General features: G+C 39.7%; 1 protein-coding gene across 3 annotated transcripts in view; it reads right to left on the bottom strand.

The window, feature by feature from the left end:
- The window catches only part of RASAL2 (RAS protein activator like 2), a 123,561-nt gene that overhangs the window by 39,400 nt on the left and 59,633 nt on the right, over positions 1–24,528 (bottom strand). For 2 of the 3 annotated variants that reach the window (XM_009955320.2, XM_086462388.1), the window contains exon 1: positions 11,336–11,386. In XM_009955320.2, the coding sequence (XP_009953622.2) occupies positions 11,336–11,371 (36 nt within the window). In that variant the 5' untranslated portion in view covers positions 11,372–11,386. Of the gene's footprint in view, positions 1–11,335; positions 11,443–24,528 lie in introns of those variants that run through there. The other variant, XM_086462387.1, reaches the window with a different exon arrangement.

The following is a 24,528-nucleotide window of genomic DNA, read 5'->3' as shown; positions in this document are numbered from 1 at the left end:
TCTCTTTCACCTCTTCAGGAAGAAAATGAGGTTTATCTATAATTGGACAGGGTGCTACATAATTTCATCTAAGCATCTTTTCCCATAAAAGGTTGGACCAGGTGATCTTTCAAGTTCACTTCCAACATGGGCTGCTCTAAGATTCTACAGCATTCAAAGGAAAAGGCTGTCACCCTCTTCTCATCAATGGATGCCAGGTTAATAGTTGGAAAAGAAGTTGCTTCCAAATAGCAAAGCCCACCTTTGGTCAGATTCAAGACACATACTGCAAGCATCTTAACCGGTTTTCCAGTCTTATATTTGCCTTTATTGTCCCATATTTTCAACGGTCCTTTTGAAACAAAAGGTACCCTCTTCCCTTTAAACAAGCATACCCTTCAACCCCTCTCTACTTTCCCACTTTCTGTTGTTCTTGGTCCCTTTACATTCAGTTTATCCCTCCTCTTCCACAAAATTCACTCCTGTATCCTAGCCCTTCTTGAAACCACACAATTCCCCTCTCTGTACATACTGGTAGGTGCATTCTCTCTCTCCTCACACTCACTCTCACTCTGCTTCTTTTGATGAACAACCAAGTGAGTCCTGCTCAGTTGTCAAGTGAAAAAAAAATCCCACCAAATCCACAGTTCCTCACGCCCACACCCAAGACATCTTCAGCAGATACAGCAACATGATGGCCTGTCTCCTCTCTTCCACTGAGATTTGGATGGTGATATATTACTGAAAGCATATCCATACCTGACACTGGCTGTAGGATCTTTCCAGTACAGGCAGATCATCCTCTCCCAATTACTTGTGTAGGAAACAACCTGCTCACACATACCAGAGCCCGACACCACAGGTAGCACAGAGAAATTGGGAAGCCCTGTGGGATGGTGCTGCAGGGGACAAAGGAAGAGGGAATCTGTTTTCTGCATCTGAAGGTAGTGCTACATTTAAAGTTGTCCTTCAATTTCTGAGGCTTGCCAGCCAGGAGGCTCCTCAGGGGTGAAATCTGCTATATTCTCATGAAACAGGAAACAAAAGTGGAAAAGGCCTGATATCTAGATACTGCAAAAAAAAACCCCAAAAAACAAAACAAACAAACAAACAAACAAACAAAAACAACAACCAACAAAACAACCCCAAAACCAACCCACAAATCTACACAGCACACTGGGGGAAAAGGTACTGTCGAAAGGGAACAAGCGTTTTTAGCTGTGTGTGCCATTCAAACTCTACCCATGTTCCTGCACTTTTGGTCCTGGTATTGAAAAAGTGCCTTTGAAAAAACCTGGTAATCAATAGATGCTCTTGGGCTTCTCTTGGGGCCACTCCTGGAATTCAAGGAGAATGTATAGCACTTTCAAAGGCACTTTCATATATTCTGACCTCTCAGCATAAAAGGTAAGAAACCCAACTGCAGGGATTCAGATCTGGTGGATCCTGGCTCAATTCCAGTACCTCTCAGGCTACTCAAATTGCAAACACGAAATAACATGGTTTTTTACCCTTAAGGGCAAATAAGAAAAAGCTGACCTAATTCATCAAGAGTCCAAAAGTATTTATATTGAATCACTCCAAGTCCCGCTCAGAAAGGGACCTTGAATATTCATTTTTGTGTGCATGCACAATTTTAAATTGGCACTGCTTTAACATTAGTGAAACATGTTCTTGGTTTAATTCAACATAATCTATTCCCTAATGAAATAAATATGCTATCTAGGGTTGAATAAGGCTATCCAAGAGCTAACTACCCCCCCCCCCCCCAAAAAAAAAATTCAGGGTAAGAACATACTTAAGGATAAAAATTATTCAAACAAAGAGCATACTTATTGGTCATCCTCGAAAGATTTGAAAACATTTGCAATCTTTGCTCTCTGCACCTTCCTGGCAGTTCATGTAGGGCCAGTGCTTACAGATGGACAACCTGGGAGCAGCATGAAAAATTCACACGTGCCAGAACTGAGCAGAGCGTTTCGACTTCCATTTGCCAAAGGAAATGCTTTTAAATACTGAATGCAGGTATAAAAAAGATGCAGTGATGAAAAATAAACTTCTATCTGCAACAATACCATGTAACTGAAAGTTATTTTCCGTTTCCTTCTATAAAGAAGAAATCCCTGCCAGTGCTAATAACTGTAGCTTGGATCATTAAAAAGACAAAACCACCCTTACTTCCTTACTTATTGTCTAGATATTTCTCTTAAATACTTTTTTCAACACAAAATACACTGCTGTTTAGTTCTTATACCTAAATGCAATGAAGTGTCTGAGCTTTAAGAGTCACCATGAAACATTTTTAAAAACAGTGGGAATTTTATTGCTTTTTGTCTGAGGGTGTTTAAGATGCAAACTTATTACCCAAACTACCAGAAATGACGAGACTATGTTCTTAATAAAAAAAGCACAAAATATTTGGTAGGACACATTAGCTAGGATGCAATCTGAAAAGATCAGTATCGTGTAAATGCAGTATTTTAAGAGGAGTCCAGTGAGAGAACAACTGTAGAAGAATTGTGCTTTAATCTCTCAAGAGATGGATTTGATGGTCCACACCTAATGGGATAAAGCTCAGTACAAATTCCCCTCAGAACCACAGGTTTAGGGGAACAGGGATGGAAAAGAGAGAGTGCACAAGCATGCACTCAGTCAGGCATGTGGGATAGGTTCAGAGCAGGCTTATCATCTCAGCCAAAAGCATCAACCACCGGGGTAAGAAATCCCAATGATACAACATCTAAAAATAATTCCATCCCACTGAGAATTCTATTCATCTCATTTGGAAGTTAAGCAACTCATCTCTCTCATTCTGCCAAGAAGAAGTCTCCACAGGAGAAGTGATAAATTCAGCAGGCACTTGTAACTTCCCTCCATAGCTGCACAGGGAAGGTACACAAACCCTGACCACCAAGAATTTTAAACTCAGGGATGGTTATTTTTCAGGCCAGCTTTGCCTTTAGGAATTGCTCACTCTGTGCCAAAGATGACAACTGTCTGTCTGTCCGTAATCTCAGCAGAGCAGCACATGAACTGCCCAACAAATTCAGAGACAGCCCAAGGATGAACTACTCAACTCTTCAACTATTGGTCCCTATAGACACACTGATTCTTCACTTTGGAGAGAACAGCCCATGCATAATAAATAATGATTGTCTATGTTGTTTTGAAAGGGAAAGGTTAAGTCAGCCATGAACTAATAAAACTATATACAACACAAATTACCCATCGATAAAATGCAGTGGTATTAGTGGACATTTCAAAGCACAAAAAACAGGGTAAAATGGGTGACAATAAAGGTTCATCTTATATAGACTGCTGTGGTTTGCAGCACTGTTACTGACATTATGTATTTCTAGGGACAAACACATTGCCTTTTGGAGGCTTGTAATGCATCTTGAACATCTACAGTTCTCGATGAGGAACACTAATGCATTATTAATAACAGCAGGTGGGTAACTTCATTTACAGAGCAATAAGACTTGTTCTCTCTGAGGGAAAGGACTGGATGGGTACAAAGATAACACTCAAGTGACTATGTACAACAACAGAACTGCCGCCCAACTATCACACGTTGTTCATACACAAAGCATTTTATTTTTTAAGTTGCTCACAAGCAGCTATCAAAAAAAAAAAACCAACCAAAAAAGAAGTAGCCAAGTGAAAATGCTCTCCTGTGCCAGTAATGTTGTAAAGCTGTGGGAAGCAAAGAAGCAGGGGAAGATAGCCAGGTTGTAAAATGGGAAGATACAACTAGCAGGATATTCCAGGGATTAGGAGCAATCATGGTGAAGTTTGCTATCCCCTGTAGCACAACAACAAAATCCCAGTAAAACTAGCAAGGAGGTGAAGTTTGCTTATGAGCGCAGTAATGTTTATTATTAAAATATTAGCAGTGACTACCTTTGAAAAGGCTCTCAGCCACTCAGTGGAAAAGCAGATGAAAACAACTATTCACACACCTTGGTGGTAATATAAATAACAAGACAGTGACTTACAACAGTCATATTCCACCATCAACTCATCCAAAAAGCCTGGCACTATGTCACTGAAGAGGTGGTTTGTGCACAGGCAGAGAACAATAAAAAACAGGTTTGAAAATATAAACAAAGGATAAAGCACAATAAAAGTAAAGTGGTATTATGTAAATCTGCCATAGCTTTCAAACTAATGCACCACTCTCTTCTGATCTTCTCATCTCAGCAAGAAAACTAGAACAAAACTGAAGTCCAGAAGTATAAACTGATTAAAGGCAGACAAGAGGGGGATTTACAAATGATATGTTTTAAAGATCGACTATTTATTTTAGGAACAAAAGAAAGAAGGGATTATAGATGTATAAAACAAATAGAATGGAAATTAACTAAGCTCCTCATACACCCTGTTATGTAAGAAAACCAAGGGACAATTTTACATGAGAGGCAGCACATTTAACTGATTGTCAGGAGACCTTTTCTAATGCTATCTATAAATCAGCCTGTAGAATTCTCTACCACAAGATATTATACAGACAATTTTTTTTCAGCAAGATTAAAAAAGGATTATGTGTTTATATAAGGAAGAATAACATATGTAGCTGCATTAGTCAGGTTTAAAAATAACAAGAGTGAGCAATTATCATGCTTCAGGACACAAGCTGATCAACAGCAAGGATCAGGAAGATATTTTTCCCCTGATGGGACAGCACTGCGGATTTGGCCAGATAACAATTTCAACTTTCCAATGAAAACTTCTCTACAGCCACAGGAGGGATGCAGAATAGGATGAGTGATTTTAAGAAAAGTAATAAGAAAACCAAGGACATAGAGAGGATAGTACAACAGGGATACATTGATAATACATCTATTAATAAAATGTATCATAAGATTGCATGTACTCTGCATGATATGCAGCCAAAAGTACTAAAGGAATCAAATTTCCAAGTCACTGGGAATCATACTAAAAAATTAATGAAGAAACAAGAGCTACCCGATAGCTGGGGAGAGCTACATCAGCTTTTCAGATCGCAATTCAGCAAGGTGTTTAGCATGGATGCAACCAGGAGCAGAGCCTGGCCACCTCCATGGGAGCTGTGCACATCAGGCACTAGTGTAAGAGCGTCCTTAAAAGCCCCTATCCAGGAATTAAGGAATAAAGGTCAGAAATCTGTCTAGAGAACAACAAACAACAGTGATAATATGTATTATAAGAAACAGGTCACCTGAGTCTATCAGAGCGTTTGATTAAACAACAGTTATCGGCTGCAGCCGGTGAAGGATGTGAAGAAGCGATGGCCTCCAGCCTACCTCGCCATGATTCAAACAGCTGCATTTTTGTCTTTCCCTCATGTCAGGAAGAGGCAATATTTTTTGCGACCCTGGCTCTTTAGTCCCCTGGCACACAGCCAGTAAGCAGCCCAACACTTCAGAATACCTTTTGATAATACAACATACATACTAATTAGAAAAATTAATGGAAATTAGCTTTGTCAAAGCTAGTAACACAACTGAGAACTGGCTGCAGGAATATCTAAAAAGAGTAATTACAACAAGCGATAAGGTATCAAGGTAGAAGAAAGGGTCCAATGGGATGTGGTGGTGATAGTAGCATGACTGCTTCTGTTTAACATCTTTGTTAATGATCTGGAAGAAAAGTTAAACAGCACACTAATTACACTGAGCGATATTAAATTAGAAGGTGAAGCGAGGGCCAGGGAGGACAGAGAAATAACACAAAGGGTTGTGAGCAATTAGAAACTGATAACATACATTCCTGTGAACTTTAGTACCAGAACTTGGAGAATCAATTGAAGAAAATGAAAAACAGATGAGCAAGAAAAGTGATAAAAGGGCCAGGAGGACTGATTTGCAGATGATGCATTAATTAAACTCTGCATAACTTGACTAAGCCATGATTTGGCATGAAGAACAGAGTAACTCTATACACATTGAAATACTGTTAAACCAAGGACAACTGGAATGTGACCTGTTTAAAGCTATATACATTCATAGTATACATTAATTGCAGGGGAATTAGATCGAGCCAAGTTCACACCAAACAAAAATGTTTCTGCTGTTGAGGTCCACCAGACAGTGTCACAGACTGAATACTCCCGTCATCTGACTCAATGCTAAAATTTGTATAATGAACAAATCTGCTTTGGCAGAAAGATATTGTGGAGGCTATAGAGCCTATAGTACATATAGAATACTATGAACAGTACTACCCCAGAATAAAGTTACAGATGAGAACTCACTCAGCATCCTGGAGATAACCAATTGCTCATTTATGCCTTCTGACACAAAATCAGCAGAATAACAGCCAGCATACCTAAGCCATCACATCACAGGCAAATGATAAAAAATTAAAGCATATTTGAACAAATGTGTGATGGTAAGAAAAGAGTGGAAAGTGGAAGGACAAACGTTAATCTTACAATAGGGAGGACAGATTTGAGCACAGCCAGTTTTTCATGAAGGATGCCATGATGCCTCATGCTAAGGTGAATCAATTCCACCTCTGCATTGGCGCTGAATTAAAATTACGTACTTGTAATTAAAAATACGTACTTGTATGCCATCAGGTCACACGGCCAGAAAAGATCAGACTTGTCCTAACCCAGCAGCATGACAGTAGCGGAGCAGTGTTCTGTAGAAGTAACAGTCTTGCTGACTGCATAAAAGATGAGGCTGGGCAGCAGTGAGATCTCATCAAGCTTTGACCTTCACTTAGGCTGGCTGCATTGTCTTCTGTTCCATTTAGCAGTACTCTTAAAGAGTAAAGAGGCAGGCAGTATTTCTATAGATCCAATTACACTCTCGACTAGAAACAAACCAAGGAAGGCAATCTCTGTAAGTCTTCCCATCATACACACACATGGTTACTATAAAAACCATTTTATTTACTTCAAAGATTTTGTTCTGGCTTTCCTATATCATTGTTCTTGTTTCTTTGCCTCTTTCTCATCTTCTTTTTCTAATAGCCAGCAGACATAGATGAATCATATATTATTTGTAATAACAACTCACTAACACCCCTATCCCAAAGAAGCAAAAATTGAGTGAATCTGAAGAGTGGTTTAGCAATTCCTATCTATGCTGCCACTGCAGGGGGTTTGAAGATTTTGATAATCTCATATTTATCCTGGCCCCTCAATTCCAATGGCAAGGCAATGACAGAACACAGTAGGTTGCCACAGTGCTACCGGGGCTCAACAGTGCAACAGCAAGGAACGGGATGCACTGAGACTGAGACACCTGCCAGGACATAGTGTGTGTGGGAAGGGAAGAGCTGGTTTCTCGCCCACCTATGCGTCACGATGCCTACTTCTAGCCAGTTCCGTCTGCCTTCCTATTTGTTCAGTCAAATAATATTCACTATTAAAAATACTGCTTTCCCTACATATGTGTATCTATAAACAGCACACCTGTCTATACATGAGAAGGCACACATGCTTACACACTTCCTCATCTCCATTTTGTGCCTTTTGTGCCCTGTCGTTCTCTCTCAATATTCCTCACAAATACGTTTGGAAATTGTCAAATGGCAATTAACACAGATGAACCTAGATGGAAACTAATGTTTTAACTGCAGACAAGAGCAATTGGGGAAATGGGGAAGAAAAAGAAAGGACAAGCACCAAGAGCTCTTATCCCTATATGTATGCCTTCTGTTGTGCAATGTCAGCATTGGCAGAATCCACTTTATTCCCCTCAGTGGGAGATAATCAGAACACGTTGCACAAGCTGGTCCATGTAGTGGTCAGTCCTGAGAAAGAGTATGTTTATAACTACCGAAATTCTTCTTTTCTTACAATATTAATTTTAAACATATGTCTTCTCCTCCAGTGCATGTGCAGGAGGTAGGAAGGCAAATTTCCTGAACTTTACACATCAGACCCATAAAATAAATCCTTCATTGACCGCTGCCACTGAAGAGACGACTTAAAAAATGTCTCGTCAAGGAAACGTTCGCTTAAAGGCCATTATGCTGTTATGAATCAAAATTCCAGATGCTAAACAAATGCCAATTAGCGGTATTAAAAAAACAGATGCCTTGTTCTGAGTGAGTACCACTGCCTGGTGTTTGAAAGGAAAAAAAAACTGCACAGAACACGCTGGAAGCCACTGTCCTATTGAGAAGATAGCTTTTAAATAGCTTTTCTGAGAAGGAAACTTAAAAAGCTGTAAAAGCAACTTATTATGAAAGTCTCAGCATAATTTTCCATCAGTATGGAAGAAGGTTAAGCTGTCCCCTGCCTTAAGCTGCTGTTAGAAATCCAAGCAGCAAGTAGAAGAGGTATGGCACAGAGTCAGGTCCATGGAAAGAATAACTGAGACAGCACTACACTGCAGCTGCCTATAGCCCTCCAACCTATACTGTAGGTGTCAATGTTTGGAAAAACAAAAACACAAGTTCTCTTCTTATTATTAATCTCCTTTATATGTACCATAAATCACATACAAATTTAAAGCCATTATAGGCACCCCTTGTATCTTTCACTTTAAGCTCTTCTCAAACCACTGATCTGAGACTTCCCTGAAGTGCCCAAGTCATCTTGCCTACTTCTGACAGCTGGGAAATTCTTAATGTAAATCAAAGGAAGAAACATGATTCCTCCCTATTGTATCATCCACCTACTAGATGTGTGCCTATCCACAAAGTTAACAGGGTATTTCATTTCAGTAGTCTTGGCTTGAGCTCATCTGTATTCTTAAGGAATCTGACTTCTAATTGTAGCTTGCTCTTTTAAACAGATCAGAATTTGGCATGTTTTAAAACAGGGTGACCTCAGCCCCCACCTGCACCGCAACCTGCTAAGAAGTAACAGCATATAAATGGACTATTCAGAGCAAAACCTACAAAGCCAGAAGCCTTGTCCCTGTGAGAAAGACAGGAGGGTGCATTATGCTCCTGGGTATACAGGTGGCCAGGCAGACAAAGCAGCATAATACCAGCCACACGTGGCACAAATAGCTTCTAGGGTTTTTTGCTGGTTTATGCCCAAGAAAGGCAGCCATGTACTGCTCCTGAGCCTATTTGCCAGAGTCCTAAGAGCCCAACACATGCCACGGTAAATGAGAAATGTTCTGCAAGGTTCTTGTTTTGAAAGGGAGCAGGAACTAAGTATTAGAGAACTATTAGATAAGAATTAAGAGAAATATTAAAATATTACTTAAAAGCTAGGATCAACATTTAAAAAAGTACAAAAAAGAGGAACAAAGGAAAAGGGAGGCATATAAAATAAACAATACAGGCAGTAATCAAACACTTCTGATACGTAGCTTGCAGTTGTTAGACAAAAACAATGCATATATACATCTAAAGGGTAGTGCAATTACTTATAGATGAAGACAAAGAAGACAGAGAATTTGTTATAAATGAAGATGAGAACAGGTAAGACTTTTGAAGGCTCTCAGAGTTTGGAAATCCTCCTGGAACTGTGCGGACCACAGTTCAGCATAAAAATCTCAGAATTTGACATAACAATATTCTTGTGATAACTTCACATGCAACTAGACCAAGACCCTTCCGCCCCCCCCAAGTACCACCCAGAAAACATATCATTGAAGCGATAGAGGATAGTTCATAGAATCACAGAATAGCTAAGGTGGGAAGGCACCTTTGGAGATTGTCTAGTCCAACCCCCCTGCTGAAAGCAGGGTAAACTAGAGCAAGATGCTTAGGGCCATGTGTCCAGTCTGCTTTTGAATATATCTCCAAGGATGGAGACTCCACAACCTCCCCAGGAATGTTTCGGTGTTTGATCACCCTCACAGTGAAAAAGGTTTTTCTTATGTTTAAATGGAATTTCTTATATTTCAATTTGGGCTCACTGCCTCTTGGCCAAAGAGCCTGGCTCTGTCATCTTTATTCCCTTCCATCAGGTATTTATACACATTGCTAAGATTTCCCTCACAGCTTTCTCTTCTCAAGGCTAAGCAATATATTCTGCTTTAACTGCTACTTCAGATATTTTTTGAACTAGAGGAAAATGTGATTCATGATCTTTCAATAGGCATTAGAAGTTCAAGTTTTGTTCCGACAAAAAAGCCTTTACAAAAGAAATACTCTTCACAGTGAGGACAGTCAAACATCAGAACACATTGTCTAGCAAGGCTGTGCAATCTGCATCCTTGGAGGTTTTCAACACTTGACTAGAGAACTCCTGGAGCAATCTGATATAAGTTGGTCCGGCTTTGAAGAGGGATATAGATCAGAGACTTCCGGAGGCCCCTTCCAATCTGTATCATCCTATGACTTTGAAAAAGGATGGATACCCAGTATATTCACTGCTTCCTTGGTTCCTCTACAATTCCAATCAATCACGAGTTTACAGGTTGCTTTAAACATCATATATTTTATATACTCTGACCAAATCTTAATCCTTTTATAATTTAAATAGCTCTCATTAAATCCTTGGCTAGTTTTTTTTTTTTCATTTTGTTTTTAAAATGACACAATGTAGGACTTAATCAAAAAGCAAGTTTCACACACATTTGGATATAAAGTGAGCTAGGAAGTGTGCTTAAACAGGATGAGAGCTATCTAAAGCAGAGCAAGAACATACACATTAAGGTACAGAAGTGGCATTCATGTCCATAGAGAATATACAAACCCTCCAATGTTCACTAGATAATTCTTCTTCTGTTCTTCCTCAGGTTTTAAAGGAGGCAGATTACTTGCCAAAAATATTTGCAATATTCAAGTTAAGATATTTTAACACACGAACAAATACTGTTAAAAAATTACTGAGCACCTCATTTTAACTTGAAGCATTTGCCCCCAGTCTAATAATAGGAAGGCCTTTGTGCTCTTGGATACACTGACCAAAGACTGACACAAGCAAGAAAATCCAGACTCTAGCTGAAAAAGTCTCATGCAGGCTCGCAGCCAACCAAAAACTCACACCAAAACCTGAAGAGCTAAAGAGTAATTAACACACCTGCAGAAATGTCATCAGCCTCCCAATAAACTATAAAGCCATTTCAATTTTGCATTTACTTCATTGGCATGAGGGAAAAATAACATGCTATCACCAACCTAAAGGAACTTTTTTCCTAGTCAAAATTGAATATGCAATGCAATCCCTGGTGGCGACTTCAAAAGTATTTATATAGGTCACTGCCCACATTAACACTGATGTTTCACTATTTGCAACTTTAGATGAAGGCAATGAAAATAAGCAAGTTGCAGATCTGCTAGAAATATCATTGACAATACATGACAGTTGATAGCAATAACATTTCCAGTTGACCAAGCGGTAACTAAACTTCCCCCCCCCCAGCCCCCAGTCTTAGTTGTACACTGTGATATTTTAATCTCCTCCTCCTATTCAATGAGAAAAATTCCTCCTTTGCAGGAAAGGCACACTTACTGGCACTTTGAAAGGAGAAGTATTCGAAGCATCCATGGAGTTGGTTTTCTCAGAGGTGCTGGTCCCGGAGATGCTCCGTCTGCGAGGAGATCTCTCTGCTGGGACCTCTATAAGGAAGAGAAGAATGAAGGTGGTGAATGGGTGCCGGCGGGGGTGGGGAACAGTCAGGTTTTATGCTCTATAGGACAGATGCCTCAGCAAAGTTTCAAGTGCATTACTAAACTGCTGAATTACACTCACCCATTTTTCTATATCTTATTTACTTACTAAATTACAATGGCATTTCCACTGACAGATTCAAGGTTGTGAATCTGACTTGATTGTAGGCAACAGGCAATTAAAATAAAAAATGCTGGTAAAGATCAATACCCAAACATATTTAGTATTCTATCACTGTTTGAGACATATTATTCAGATTTTTTTTTTTTGTTTACATAAGCAATGCAGTAATTAACAGGTAACTAAGATCAAGACACAGGGAAGCTCAATTTTAGTCACAGCTGAACACAATTTGACAAAGGTCAAAGTTCAGGCTTATATGATCCCACTACTTGCTCAAACTATGCTACCAGCAGAAGACTCCTAACTGCCCGGGTAATATGACATATATAGCTCTGCAGATAAAAAAATAGGTCAACTTATTCTCATTCTGGCAATATGACCTTACTAAGATACGACTTTGGCATCTTAAATCCATGCAGGCTGATCTGATGAGGATGAATATTCATAAGAGACGCACTTAAATATTTTTCTAGTACAAATACTAGAATCGTGGCATGATGAAGTATAAACACTATTAAAAATCTCTATACAAACACACATATGCTGTACATACATGCATTTTTATATATAGCTAGATACACATACATATACATACAGATACCTTTATCACAACTGCTGCCCATCTCCAGCTCAATTGCCAGACTCAAAGGAATCCAGCTTCACAAAACATCCCCCAGTACACGGAGGGAAAAAAATCACTTCCTAGTAGAAAGTCCATTGTTATCTTCTGAATCTTAAAGAAAAGGAGTAAGCCGTGACTCCAGACAGTGACATTTTGACTCCTGCCGTTTTCCTTTCAAGAGACAGATGCAGCTTAAACTTCCATTTCTGGCCGCCTGGCCCTGGGGATCCGTGCTACTTCCACTTAAGAGAAAGCTGGGTCTCTCTGTTCCCCCTCCCTTCCCACAGCTTGCAGACAGCAAGCGAGCGAGCGAAAAAGAAACACACAGGACTGCAGCTATTCAATCAATCGCTCTGACTGCACATCCTCATTAGTTACTTTCAGGCTATTAACAGACGCCCAACTGCCGGCTTCCCTCCGCTACAGAAAATTTCACTGTATATCCTGATTCACAGCAGCAAAAAAGGTTTACAGAGATAAGACAGCCAGCTGGTGCCATGAAAGCAGCGTTTTCCTCAAAATAACTGAAGAATAAATGAGAAAAGCCTTCTTCAGGGATAACGTTACTTGTGATGTCTTTGCATACCGGATTTTGATTTCACCAGAGTTATAATACGTATCTCCCATGGATGCTTGAAGAACGACAAAATGGAGCATACTGAACGAGAGGCTAAGAAATCTGGACCCTGCAATATTACTGGCTGACACCGTAGATATTTATCTTTAAAAAAACCAGACCGCTAACATTCAGCCCCTCAATCTGCTTGTAACCATTGATGGGGAAAAGACTGCTAAGAGGAAGAACAGCCTCCCAAACTGGGCTAACAAAGTCTAACACACAATGTAGCTACCACTGGAAAATGGGCAGGGCACAGCCTCTCGCTGCCGACCATACGGACGATACACAAGCCCTACTTGCAACAACCAACTAAATCACGGTCTGTCAAAGCTCGCAATAACGGCAATAGAGCTTTCAGGGAGATTTCTCCTTCGACTGATGAACAGCACCAGTGACTTTCTCGTACAGCTCAGGAGGCATTGCCTGTTCCAGTGCTGGAGGGTAAGTCCCTGTCAGGGCACCTTTAGAGAACAAAGCGCTTGGAGTGGGGCCAGTGCTAGACCAAGTTTTTTTGAGTAACGGTCTGTCTCGGGAGCCTTTGCAGAGGTTGCTAGTTTTATCTGAAGATATGTTCTTTTATACTGCCAGCCTCCTCCCCCTGCCTCTATGAAGGGAAACTTATTTTCTGCAGCACCTGTAAGTACTGCTTTCCCAAAGGGAGCTGTATTACGTAGGATTTAAATGACTGCTTCTGCTGTTCTCACAGTAAATGCAATGAAAGCAAATGGGAGTGATATATTCACTTGGAACTGGGGACTAAAGCGAGCACCTTTTATTTTACATCTAATAGTAATGCGTAATGTAATAGGTTTGGCTTTCTCTACTTCTCACACACAGGAAATCACATCAAAGCTGCTTCAGTAATTTAACACAGTCTGTTAACTTTGCTGAGTCATAAAAGAACACAAGGGCCTGAATTCCTCCCCTGAATTCCCCACCTATTTTCAACAATAGGTTCATCAGGAGGGGCACCTTAGGAAAAAGTTTAAGTTCAAACCAAACGGAGTTGAAAAGCTACAACCAGGAACATGCCTGGCTCTCCTTGCCTTCCCTCTTCCTCCCACATCCACCCAGCAGCAATTCAAGTTCTCTGCAAATAAAACACTTGAGATTCGATTGGTAAAATAAGCTTCTTCCATTCTCAGACCATCACAGGAGTACACCAAATCAGGAAGAGAAAATGAAATATTCACAAGGTGCCTGCAATGAATTAAAAAAAAAACCCAACCCACTACCTTTCCCTCTCTTCTCCTTCCAAAAAACAAGAGCAAATAAACAACACTCAGTCCCCAGGAAAAAGAAGACCTAGATATAGCAAAATTGTCGAGATACATTAACTGGAAATCAAAAGCTAAAGCAACCTGCTATGACGTGCATAGAACAGTATTTTTGCTGAGTCGTTTAAAAAAAATCTATACTGTCACCACCAGGCAAAAAAAATCTAGACAGTTCCCTCCCCTGCTCCACAAGTAATGCTAGAGGCTACTCTTGCATAATCTTCACCTGCTGTAAAAATCAATGCAACTCTCATCGGCTTAGTATTACAATACAACTGCTTTCTGCATTGCTTACTTTCAGGGACCAAGACTTACAGATAAATCACGTTGTTTCTACGGATAAACAATCTGAAACCCTTAAACCCTTTTCATCCACTCTCAATTTCTGGGAAGAAAAGGTGGAGGGGGAAGGTAGACAGATCTTCCCCTTATCTTTCCCTTTTCAACCTTAAAAGTAATCCAAACGAACGAGTTGTAAACATCCCTATGGGACACTTTTAATTTATCACCTCATATATTGGTGATATGCAGTAATATTTATGTAAATAAGTATTTATATAAATAAAATATTTACAAACACATAGAAATAGTCAGTTACAAATTAGCTAAGCCAATTACTCAGCAATGGCAGATGCCTCTGAAGAGGGAACTGCCCAAGGATGCAAAGAAGGTAGGTCTCTTCACGTTTTCGTATTACACCACTCTTTACCCTCTGCAACACCAAAACTTGTTTTGTTGGCCAGAAGGCAGGTTTGTGTAAGACAGCACTACTTGCTACTATGCGTAGCAGTGATGATTGACCTCCTTTGAAGGCAACCCTCTTGGCCACAGCAGCGTAGCCTCAATGACCTCCAGTCAGGACAGGGCTCTCGGACTCCAGCTGAATTTCCTACTGCTGGGTGCTCCGGCCAGTTGAAATCTGAAACCTTGCTGTTGTGGGAATTTGTATTCTACTGTGAAGAGCTTTTTCTCAGGGTAGGAGAAGTGGAGATGAAACAAACCTCCCAGCTTTGCAGGACAGTGCTTGCTACTCTTCATTTTTCTGAATTACAAATGGATTGGAGAAGGGCAGGAAAAATAATCAGGAACAAAGACACATTCTCAGGGGTTTGAGTGAAAAGAATTAAGTTAGTGAACTTACAAATAAGGTCATAGAAACAAAGATTACAGGGGTGTTCACCATCGCAAAGGGCGATGCAATGAAACTACTGCACAGTCTCAGTGGAACTTCTGTCAAGACTGTGGGTCCTTCCAGACTGGGCTTGTGTCCTCCCAGGACTGGCAAGAACATCTCCAAATCTAAGTTCCTGCTTATGAAGTCCAGGAGGTGACTAAAGCAGTCCCAAAGACACACCTGGAGATGTGAAAAAGGGGTAAGCACGCTAGCAAACGTAAGTCTTGTCTGTCACAAGGGGCTGGTAATGGTCTCTGTCGCAGCAAACAACAGATCAGACCATCTACTCCAGGCTGGCAGGTCCCACATTTCCATAATAAATTTCTCAGCCTGGTCACATTCTGCACACCAGCCATTTATCAATTCTGACTTTTAGCAGTTCATAAAAATCAAAAATCACATTCAATAATCAAAGTCACAATTTCATCAGTTGTGACTTTTAGCAGTTCATAACAACACATGGCTCAGCACTAACCAATTATCTGCTACAACACCCTTCGCTCTGACGTGCAAGAAAGATTTGGATTTGAAAAAGGCTACATTTACCATACACTGGAAAAAAAAAAATCATACTACTGACAAAAAATTAATTAATATTTCTCTCCCAAGACATAGATTCTGTTGAGAACAAAAAAACATCTAACCCCAAATCATTTCTCCACATATCTTTCCCTGATATCTTTGCATTGTCTTTACTAGGAAGGGGGCAGACTGCTGGTGTATATTATCTACTGGTTAGGAAAACAGAAGAAAGGTAAGATTTGAGGGATGGGGACTCCCATTTCTTTCGTCTGCACACATCCTGATACGATGGTACCTTGGTCTGTGACTAGAGGGGACAGATATTAATAAAAACAATCAATCCATTCTGCCTTTCAAGTCTAGCTTAATTACAGTTATTTGATAAATACAAAACCAGTTCAAAACGACCAATTACCTAACCAGAACCAAGCGTTCCCAAAGACTGCCTCTCAGGTGCGCTCGCATTAAAATATCCCTAGCTGAAACAAAACAAAACCCCACCCAAGTATTTTCACCCCCTTTATATAGCTACCTAAGCACTCCCCATGAGAAAATGGTAATTGCTGCTGGTCAGAGCATCAGCTGAACAATCGGACAATCAAACAATCCTGCAATTAGCCTCTTGTTTGAAGGAAAGATCAATAAGCTACACATCCTATACCTCTTTTTTTAAGCAAAATTTGTCATTGTTTTAAATGTGGTAGCAGTTATGCAGCAATAGATCCACCACAGTGGACAAACAATCTAAATGTTTACCTTTTAGCTATGCCACTTCAGGAATTCATCTGCCCAGACAGGTTATTATACATTTCAAATATGGCAATGCCTAGAGGCCTTTTACCAGGATGCAGCACAGCTAGGCTAGGCACTGAACAGGCACCATTTCTGCCCCAAAGAGTTTACAGCCTTAACTTGAAAGGCACTATTAGAGTGTGATAAACCCTACACAGGAGGCAGAAGGGAAGAAGTATGTTAAGAAAATAACACATGCAAATTAAGTTACCCTTTATGGGCCTCAGGGTAATTATTTATTTTAAAAATAAACTTACACTAAAGTAATCATCCCCAGCTAAATAAGTGAATCCTAGGGGGTGAAAATAAAAGAGTATCTTGAGGAAGGATTTGGAAAATAAAAATCTTTGTTATCGAAGATTTGTAAGAACAGGATAGATAAGTGTTTCTCTCAAAGAGGACAGACAGAAGAGATGCTACTGGGGATGTGGCAACGGACTAGAAACGACTGAAGGGTTTCAAGGCCTCCTTCAGCACTATTTTCTATTCTGTCAAAAGGCCAATTAGTCTTACGGATTAACTGCAAAAGAAATACAGAATAAAAACCTGCAGCACTTGACTTTTGTGACTTAGTATTTCTTTTACAAACATAGTTAAAGAAATAATAGGCTCAAATCTAAGCTTGGAAGGGTTGGAGCACTTACAGGTTTGTTGTTGGCAGCTAGTTTTTGAAGATGTTATTCATAGATGTAACCACCCGTTGAGTGGTTTACTAGAGACAAACAAACAGAGATTCAGTATTTGTTTCACAGACAACAGAACTATGGAGCTTGTTTCTTGCTTTACACTAAAACTTTTAGCTTGTAGAGCAGGAAAACAAACCAAAACAGAGATCCCGCCTTTCTACTCTGCTACACTTTTATTAACTATATTCATTGTGAGTTGCTGATCACCTACACAGCACATAAATAATGAAGGTGCTTGTCTGACCCTGATGGTTTGGTCTCACCCTATATGCATATATTAAAAAAAATTTAAAAACATACATATATATGTCATTTTAAAAAAAAGTTTTATATGCATGAATGAATGTTCATCAAGTGGGACTATTCAGCTGGCCTGCTAATTCAAGTACTTTCATTCCAAATAAACTATTGTGTTGAGTCTATTAAAAAGGGAGTATATAATTCACTTTTAGAGTGTTTTACAAATAAATAAGCATTTCAACAAGTACAAAAATTCAACATGCTCCAAGGCATTTTAGGATATATCAGTACAGTATATACATTAAGTAACATTACAGCATTCATAACTTCGTTAAGACAGAAGAGACTATTTTTTGTCTCATTGTCTCTTTAAGATGGTTTTAGAGTGCTCATGTAACAGCACTAACAAGAAAGAGATCTTGTTGTGTGCAGTCGGTACATACTTACTGTTTCTTCTACCCTGGTGAAAATACAAACCAGGTGACAAAATTAGAGACAGTAATAAAAAGCAGAAAGATAGAAAGCACTAGGAGATGTATAAGAAGGAACAAGAAGAACAAATGTCTGAACAGCATGTTTCAGATGAGTATTACCTAATCAAATAGGAAGCCTCATACAAAAATGTTAAGTGTTTTATCTTGGAGTAAGCATCATCTCTCATTTTGCTCACTTGGGGAAATTTCAGACTTGGGCCCAACTCACAGATTGTCATAAAAATTTAACTAAATGCCTATGTAAGAAGCTTAGGGTAAAAGTAAATTCAAAAACCTTGATCCGTTTTAAGTCCTGAAGTCCAAGTTTGTGTACCAACTAAAATACATCATGCACATTCTACAATGTATAACTTATAGGAGAAAATTGAAATTTGCATTGGCTTTTCCACATTTATCAAGACAACTAGACAGAGGGAAAAAGCCACAAGAAGATACATCAGAGAGAACGCCACCAAGTCACAGTATACTAAACTGCACAAAAGCTACAAAGCCTGGAAAGGGAAATAAAAAGGAAACTCTGCAAAGCTGACTTGCTATAGAACTCCATCATCAAACAACTGCTAGATACCAACTGCGATCAAAAACTCTCCCAGTCCATTAGCAGGGATTGTAAAAGAAGATACTGTGCTTTACTAGGGATTGAGTCAATCAGACAAGCCTTGCAAGATGATTCCAGGTAAATATCAAATATTTTTAATTTACAGACAGGTAATTCTGCTGGTGTTAAGACACGTGCATTGTGCTGGCATATAAAAAAAAGTGTAACTGAATTAGTGCCCAGTTCAGAAGGTGCAGAGCACACAACCTAAATGACAGTCACTTAAAAGACATTTAAGTCATCAATTCCTAAAGGACTTTACTGTCTCAAAGACAAGACCTAACATGCAAAGCAGATGAATACACAAATGAGGCTGGAAGAAAGGGCAAGAATATCATAGGAGATAACAATTTTTTGCTTTCAAGTACTGACTCTCACAATTTCTTTTTGCAGAATGTTCTGAGGAAACTGTACATGGCATTTGGTAAGTACAACATCAGCTGTTATTAGACTGATGAATTTGCTTTGAGGCGGAGGAATGAATCCTCCATCTCTGCAAACGTGAGTCAAAAATGAAATAGATCCCTAAACTGTTCAACATATCCTCTGCATGATGTGCATGGCCATACAATATTTGTAATAGTTGCCCCTTTTTAACCTGCTCATGCATCAGCCTCTAAAGCCTCCTTTAATGGTTGACACTACACACTGCAATACAAATTGCCTGGAGAACTGTGCCAACACCAAAGCAGACACAAGGAGCTACTGCACATGACCTGGAGATGCTGATGTCCTCGTTAGTTCCTAATGATCTTGGACTGCCCCTGCTAATTCAAATTACCTTGTGTTTGCTGCAGAAAGATTGCACACAGACAATTAAAGCAGATCAGCTGATGCATGGTAACTTGTTACCGCAATGTAATTTGTTTAGAGGCTTATGACTTAGACACACATTAGTATGATACCAATATTTATTATCCTCATTATTAAACAACAGCCTTGAGCCACAGCTTTCAAAACCAATCTTTTTACTCTCTGCAAAAGGGCTGTGAATCGAGGCATTCTCAAAAAGCAATCCTTTGCTCTGGTTATTGGGATATTTTCACAAGCGACTGGCTCTTGGATGCATCAAAGCTCGACAGCTCTTCCCTGTTCCTCTCAATGGCCCAGAAGGCTGCTCTAAGCTTCAGTACCTCTTGCTCACTATGTCAGGATTTTGCTCCTGAGTAATAAGAATTACTGTTATGGACACACAAAAAGAAAAAAAATCCCAATGTACTGTAGACATCCAAGGGATGTCACTGAACCTTAAATATGGCGCCAGAGTTAAGATGCCATTTGGTAATCGATCTCTCTTTAAGATAAAAACAATAATTTAAATAAAAATATGTACTTGGAGGCAAAAAATGCTACCTTAAATAGCTCAGCTTTACAACACCCTTCAGACTCCAGTCTGAATAAACCACTCCCTGGTGTTTCTGGGTTGAGATTTAGGAGACATCTTGAGAATCTCTTGGTTCGGAACAAAATGTGAACACAGGCATACGTGTACGGGGGGAAAAAATGGCAGTCTCTTGAAGAGTAGCACCAGCGCCCAGCCCATGCGTACTCTTGTCCCTGTTCACATCTGGTGTGCTATTCCTAAAGTAGGCCACAGCACATAGTGACAAAGTGTTAGCAAATTTAAATAAACTCTGTGGGAGTCCCTTATTTTCCTCCCACATTCTGTACTGGTCTGGACCTGCTAAGAAAGAGAACTACTTACCATAGCGAGACTAGTGCAAACTCTCTCTACTGAAAAGAGCACAGCCGCACCAGGTACCTGCCAGCGGTCTGGATGGAGGACAACAAAACCAGGGAAAAAATAGCATCTGGATTGTCTGTCACCTGCTTGACTGACAAAGATCCATAATGGTGACTACTGTATCTTAGGGTGAGAGGGGAGGTATTACAGCGGATATTACAAACAAACATTAACAGTCCACAGGAAGGAAAAGGGGTACACACATCAAGCAGCCCATCCGAGTACCTCAGTACCTGGAAATTATCAAAATAGAAAGAAAACAGACTGCATCTGAAGAACAACAGAAACCATTAAGGAAAGAGATCGAATGATTCGTGGAGATGGATTAAAAGAACAAAACCAAATAACAACAGTTTGATATAGCAAGAGCTCAAAGGGAAAGATGAAACAATCATCAGCTTCTATGTGTGAATTCTACTTAAAACATTTTCAATCTCTTGGTGGTACTCATGCTGGACCATAAAGAAAAGAAAAGTTTCAATTTTCTACCTGAATGCTGTTAAACTTATGTGGAAGTATCCAGAAACAGAGAACAGGATTGTTTGACTGTGCTTCCAAGACTTAATTTCTAGGTTAGAGAAATACCTCTTCTCTTGGCTGAATTTTTTATTCTAAATGCATTGGAACATTTCTCTTAAGAAAAAAAAAGCAGTCTCCTCTGATTTATCTTACTACCATCACACAGTTGAGAAGTTAAACTGTAGGCAAGCTGACAGAAATGAGTAGAAGTAGACTGAACACAGTGATCAGCTGGTCAAACGGCACGGAGAAGAAAAACAGACCAGGAAGTAAGATTGCTTAGCCCAGAAACAATTTTCTGCATAGCACACGCCCATTTATAACTTGACCTTTGCCCAATGTGTTTGCAACTATTTCAAACAAATTGTAACCAAGTTTAACAATTGCATACCACTTCAAAGCTTTTAAAAAGAAATAAAATCAGGTAACTGAAGGATGGAAGAAATTACACACCACTGAAAGTATTAAAGGCTTCCCAGTAAAGTGTTAAAACAACAACAAAAAAAATACCCTACCGTACCAAGAAACGAGAGAAGGCTTTTCTCATCTTCTGTGCTGCTATCCAGCCATTCGGCCGCATCACCAGGAGAAAGAAGACTCATTCTCCAGCCAGAAAACTTTTCCATACATAAAACAAGAAGTGACCGAAGCAGGGTAGGAAGGGTGGGGAGGAACTGATGGTCTTGGGATTCCAGCACTCCAGTTATTGTCTACACTGACAACATGAGAGCGCGATCCTGCCCTGGTCTCTCAACCCTACAACTGACAGCCTGTTTTGACAAAGCAGGCACGGGTGGGAGCAGTAAGTGGGATCTGTATTTGTTGTCCCTTTGTGTCAGGTTTCAGTCCAAGCAGGAAAAGAAAGAAGGCAAAAAAGGGGAGCAAGGGAAACTGAGGTTTTCAAATCCAAAAGAGGGAGCCGGTTATGACAGAATCAGTTTAAGTAAAAGAAGAAATAGGTCTCAGTGCTGAAGAAGCTCAAATAAGTCAGCACAATAGCTCATCAGCTAAGTGTAATATATCCCTATCATTCCTTATAGTGTTGGCTTTGTTTGAAGACTGAGGTATTATGCTTTACGCTAAAAGAAAAACCAGCAAGCTTAGATGCAATTTAAATACCCTCCCCATTACTGAAAAGCCTGCATTCCCCTGTTTACAAGCCCCTTCCTGCTCCAGCTATTATAACAGCATCCCAGCCTTTCTTACAATGAATTTGTTCATGCAATGGCAGGTTGATCAATCTGTGAATAGGAAGCTCCCACCCCTCCCTCTCCCCTCCTCCTGCATGGCGGCAGCATTGATCGGCAATAATGGAATCTGCTTCTGACTGCCAACAGCAGCATTAGAGAGAGGGGAACTGCTCCTCTTCATCAGCATGAAGCAGCAGTCACAGCCCCGCTGGGCTCCAGCCTCGACTGCAACAGGGCAAACGAGAAAGAGGTAAGGAGAGAGCAGCGTTCCTGCGGGTTCAAAGAAGTCATCAACGCTAACGGTCGGTTATTTATTTCACACGCGCACAAAAAAAAAGAAAAATGGGAAATAATTCTGCTCTGTCTAGACAGCGAGCTTGCTCTGCACGGCTTTGCAATGAAGAATTGTCATTGTGACTTTATGAAGGGTCACATTTAATTGTACAGGATTTATAGCATACGATTTATTCTACACAAAAGAGCATTTTACAGGTTTACACATGCAAGAGCAGAGATGAATCCTGGTAAGTGAGGGACTCCTGGGCCCCACAAATCAAAATTGCCTTTGTCCTCAGGGGATGGAGCTGATGCTCTGATCAAACTGCACTCTTTAAAGAGACAGCAGCCTTTTGTTCACCATTTTCTGAACCTGTCTTTATTTTAAATAATTTATATCTTTGACAGTGCCTATTACAAACCGGAACACTTGCTGACCACTGACTAAAACCCAAGCCAAAACAGCACAACAAAAGGCCATTAGATCAGCAAAGCTAAGAATTAGATACCAACCAACAAATGATGAAAAAAAGAGCTATCAAGTCCCAGCAGGGAAGAAAATTCCAATTACTAAGACAAACTGTAGCAAGTACTGTTTGTGCAGGACAGATTATTTTCACGAAACACCTGCCAAGCAGGGCAGATGCTATACAGAATTCACAATCAATGAGGGAACATGGGACAGAGAGTTCAGGAGTGAGATACCACAGCAGCATGGAAGACTTATCTGAGCAGTCCTCCTGTTCACACTGAAAAAGTACATGCTTCCACCTCCAATATGAACAGAGGGATAAAAAAACCCAGAAACATTTCCTACATCATATAAAATCCAACGATAGAAAGACATCAGATATATTTCCCACCTATGCAAAAAATAGATTTTTTTTTTTTTTTGACAAAATGAGCTTTTCCAACAAACTGTGTGTGGAAGGATTACATTTTGTCCAAATTCTACAAGCAGAATCTTCCTTGAGTTAAGACTGTGCAAACTGATGACATAAACTTATTTGCAATAAAAATGGAATTAAAAAGATAAAAGAGAAATTATTAAATAGCTATTTTCTTCTATCTGGCTGGTCAACATGAAACAAAAATTTCACCTCCTTCCTTTTAGGTTTCTGTGAAACAAATACTGTGCCCACAACCACCTGACTGTCCTTCATTAAAAACTGGTTTAATTTGCAATATTCACTGTCAACTCCATAAATAATAGGTTCTAGAGAAAACAAAGTTAAGAGTATTGATTTCCTGTGAATGCTTACCAATTTTGCATCCTTTCTGGGAGTACAGATTGTGTACGGATCCTGTTTTCCTCCCTAGCTGCCTCATCTTGTATCGTAATTTAGCTTTATTCATCCCTTTCAATGTTTTATAATGTTCATGATAACAGGGGAAGTATATTAAATATCAAATACGAAACTGGCTTATTGGAGTATTTTAAAATATGGGAACATTAAAAACTTTGTAAAAAATGGAGGCAGAACTGGCAAAGACTTCAGTCAGGAGGATGCAACTAAGAACTGAAAGAGCAATAAAGTTTTTCATATGCAGACCTCTCCTGTGCATTAACATTCCTGGGACAACGCACAGTGGGGAAAAAACTGCATAAATACTTCCCTAATATTTATACCCTTTTTGAGTGGTTTAACAGGTCACAATATCACACAGGAAGCCTGTCCGCAATGGACTGTCAGAAGGTACAGACACACATCAGAACAAAACCATGAATTGAAAAGCCCTTGTAAGAATGTAAGTTATTGACACACCCTCACTAGAAATCCAGGAAATTTAAAGCTATAGGTAGATGTAGAAGCACTGACATTCAGAAACACCAAATCCATCAAATTTAAAAGTAGAAATAATGATCACAATCATCTAACCTGACTCGAAACACCTTTAGAACATCATCCAGTGACTCTCATACATTCATTGCATTATTTCCAGTTGAACAAAGACACATCTTCTAGAAAAAAAGGACATCTGACTGTAAATAGACACTGCAAAGACATAAAGAGCCAGTCTGTTCCCTTGGTAAGCTGTTCCAATGGTAAACTCCACTCGTGCTTAGCAATTTGCTCCTTAGTTCCAAGAACGCATTTATCCAGCCTTATCTCCCAACCACTGGGCACTGGTTGACATTTGTGTGCTTTGATACCCT

Source organism: Leptosomus discolor, chromosome 3, assembly GCF_034619465.1.
Source record: "Leptosomus discolor isolate bLepDis1 chromosome 3, bLepDis1.hap2, whole genome shotgun sequence".
Lineage (NCBI taxonomy): Eukaryota > Metazoa > Chordata > Aves > Leptosomiformes > Leptosomidae > Leptosomus > Leptosomus discolor.
Note: the sequence above shows the minus strand (reverse complement) of the source record. Positions and strands in the feature narration are given on the sequence as shown.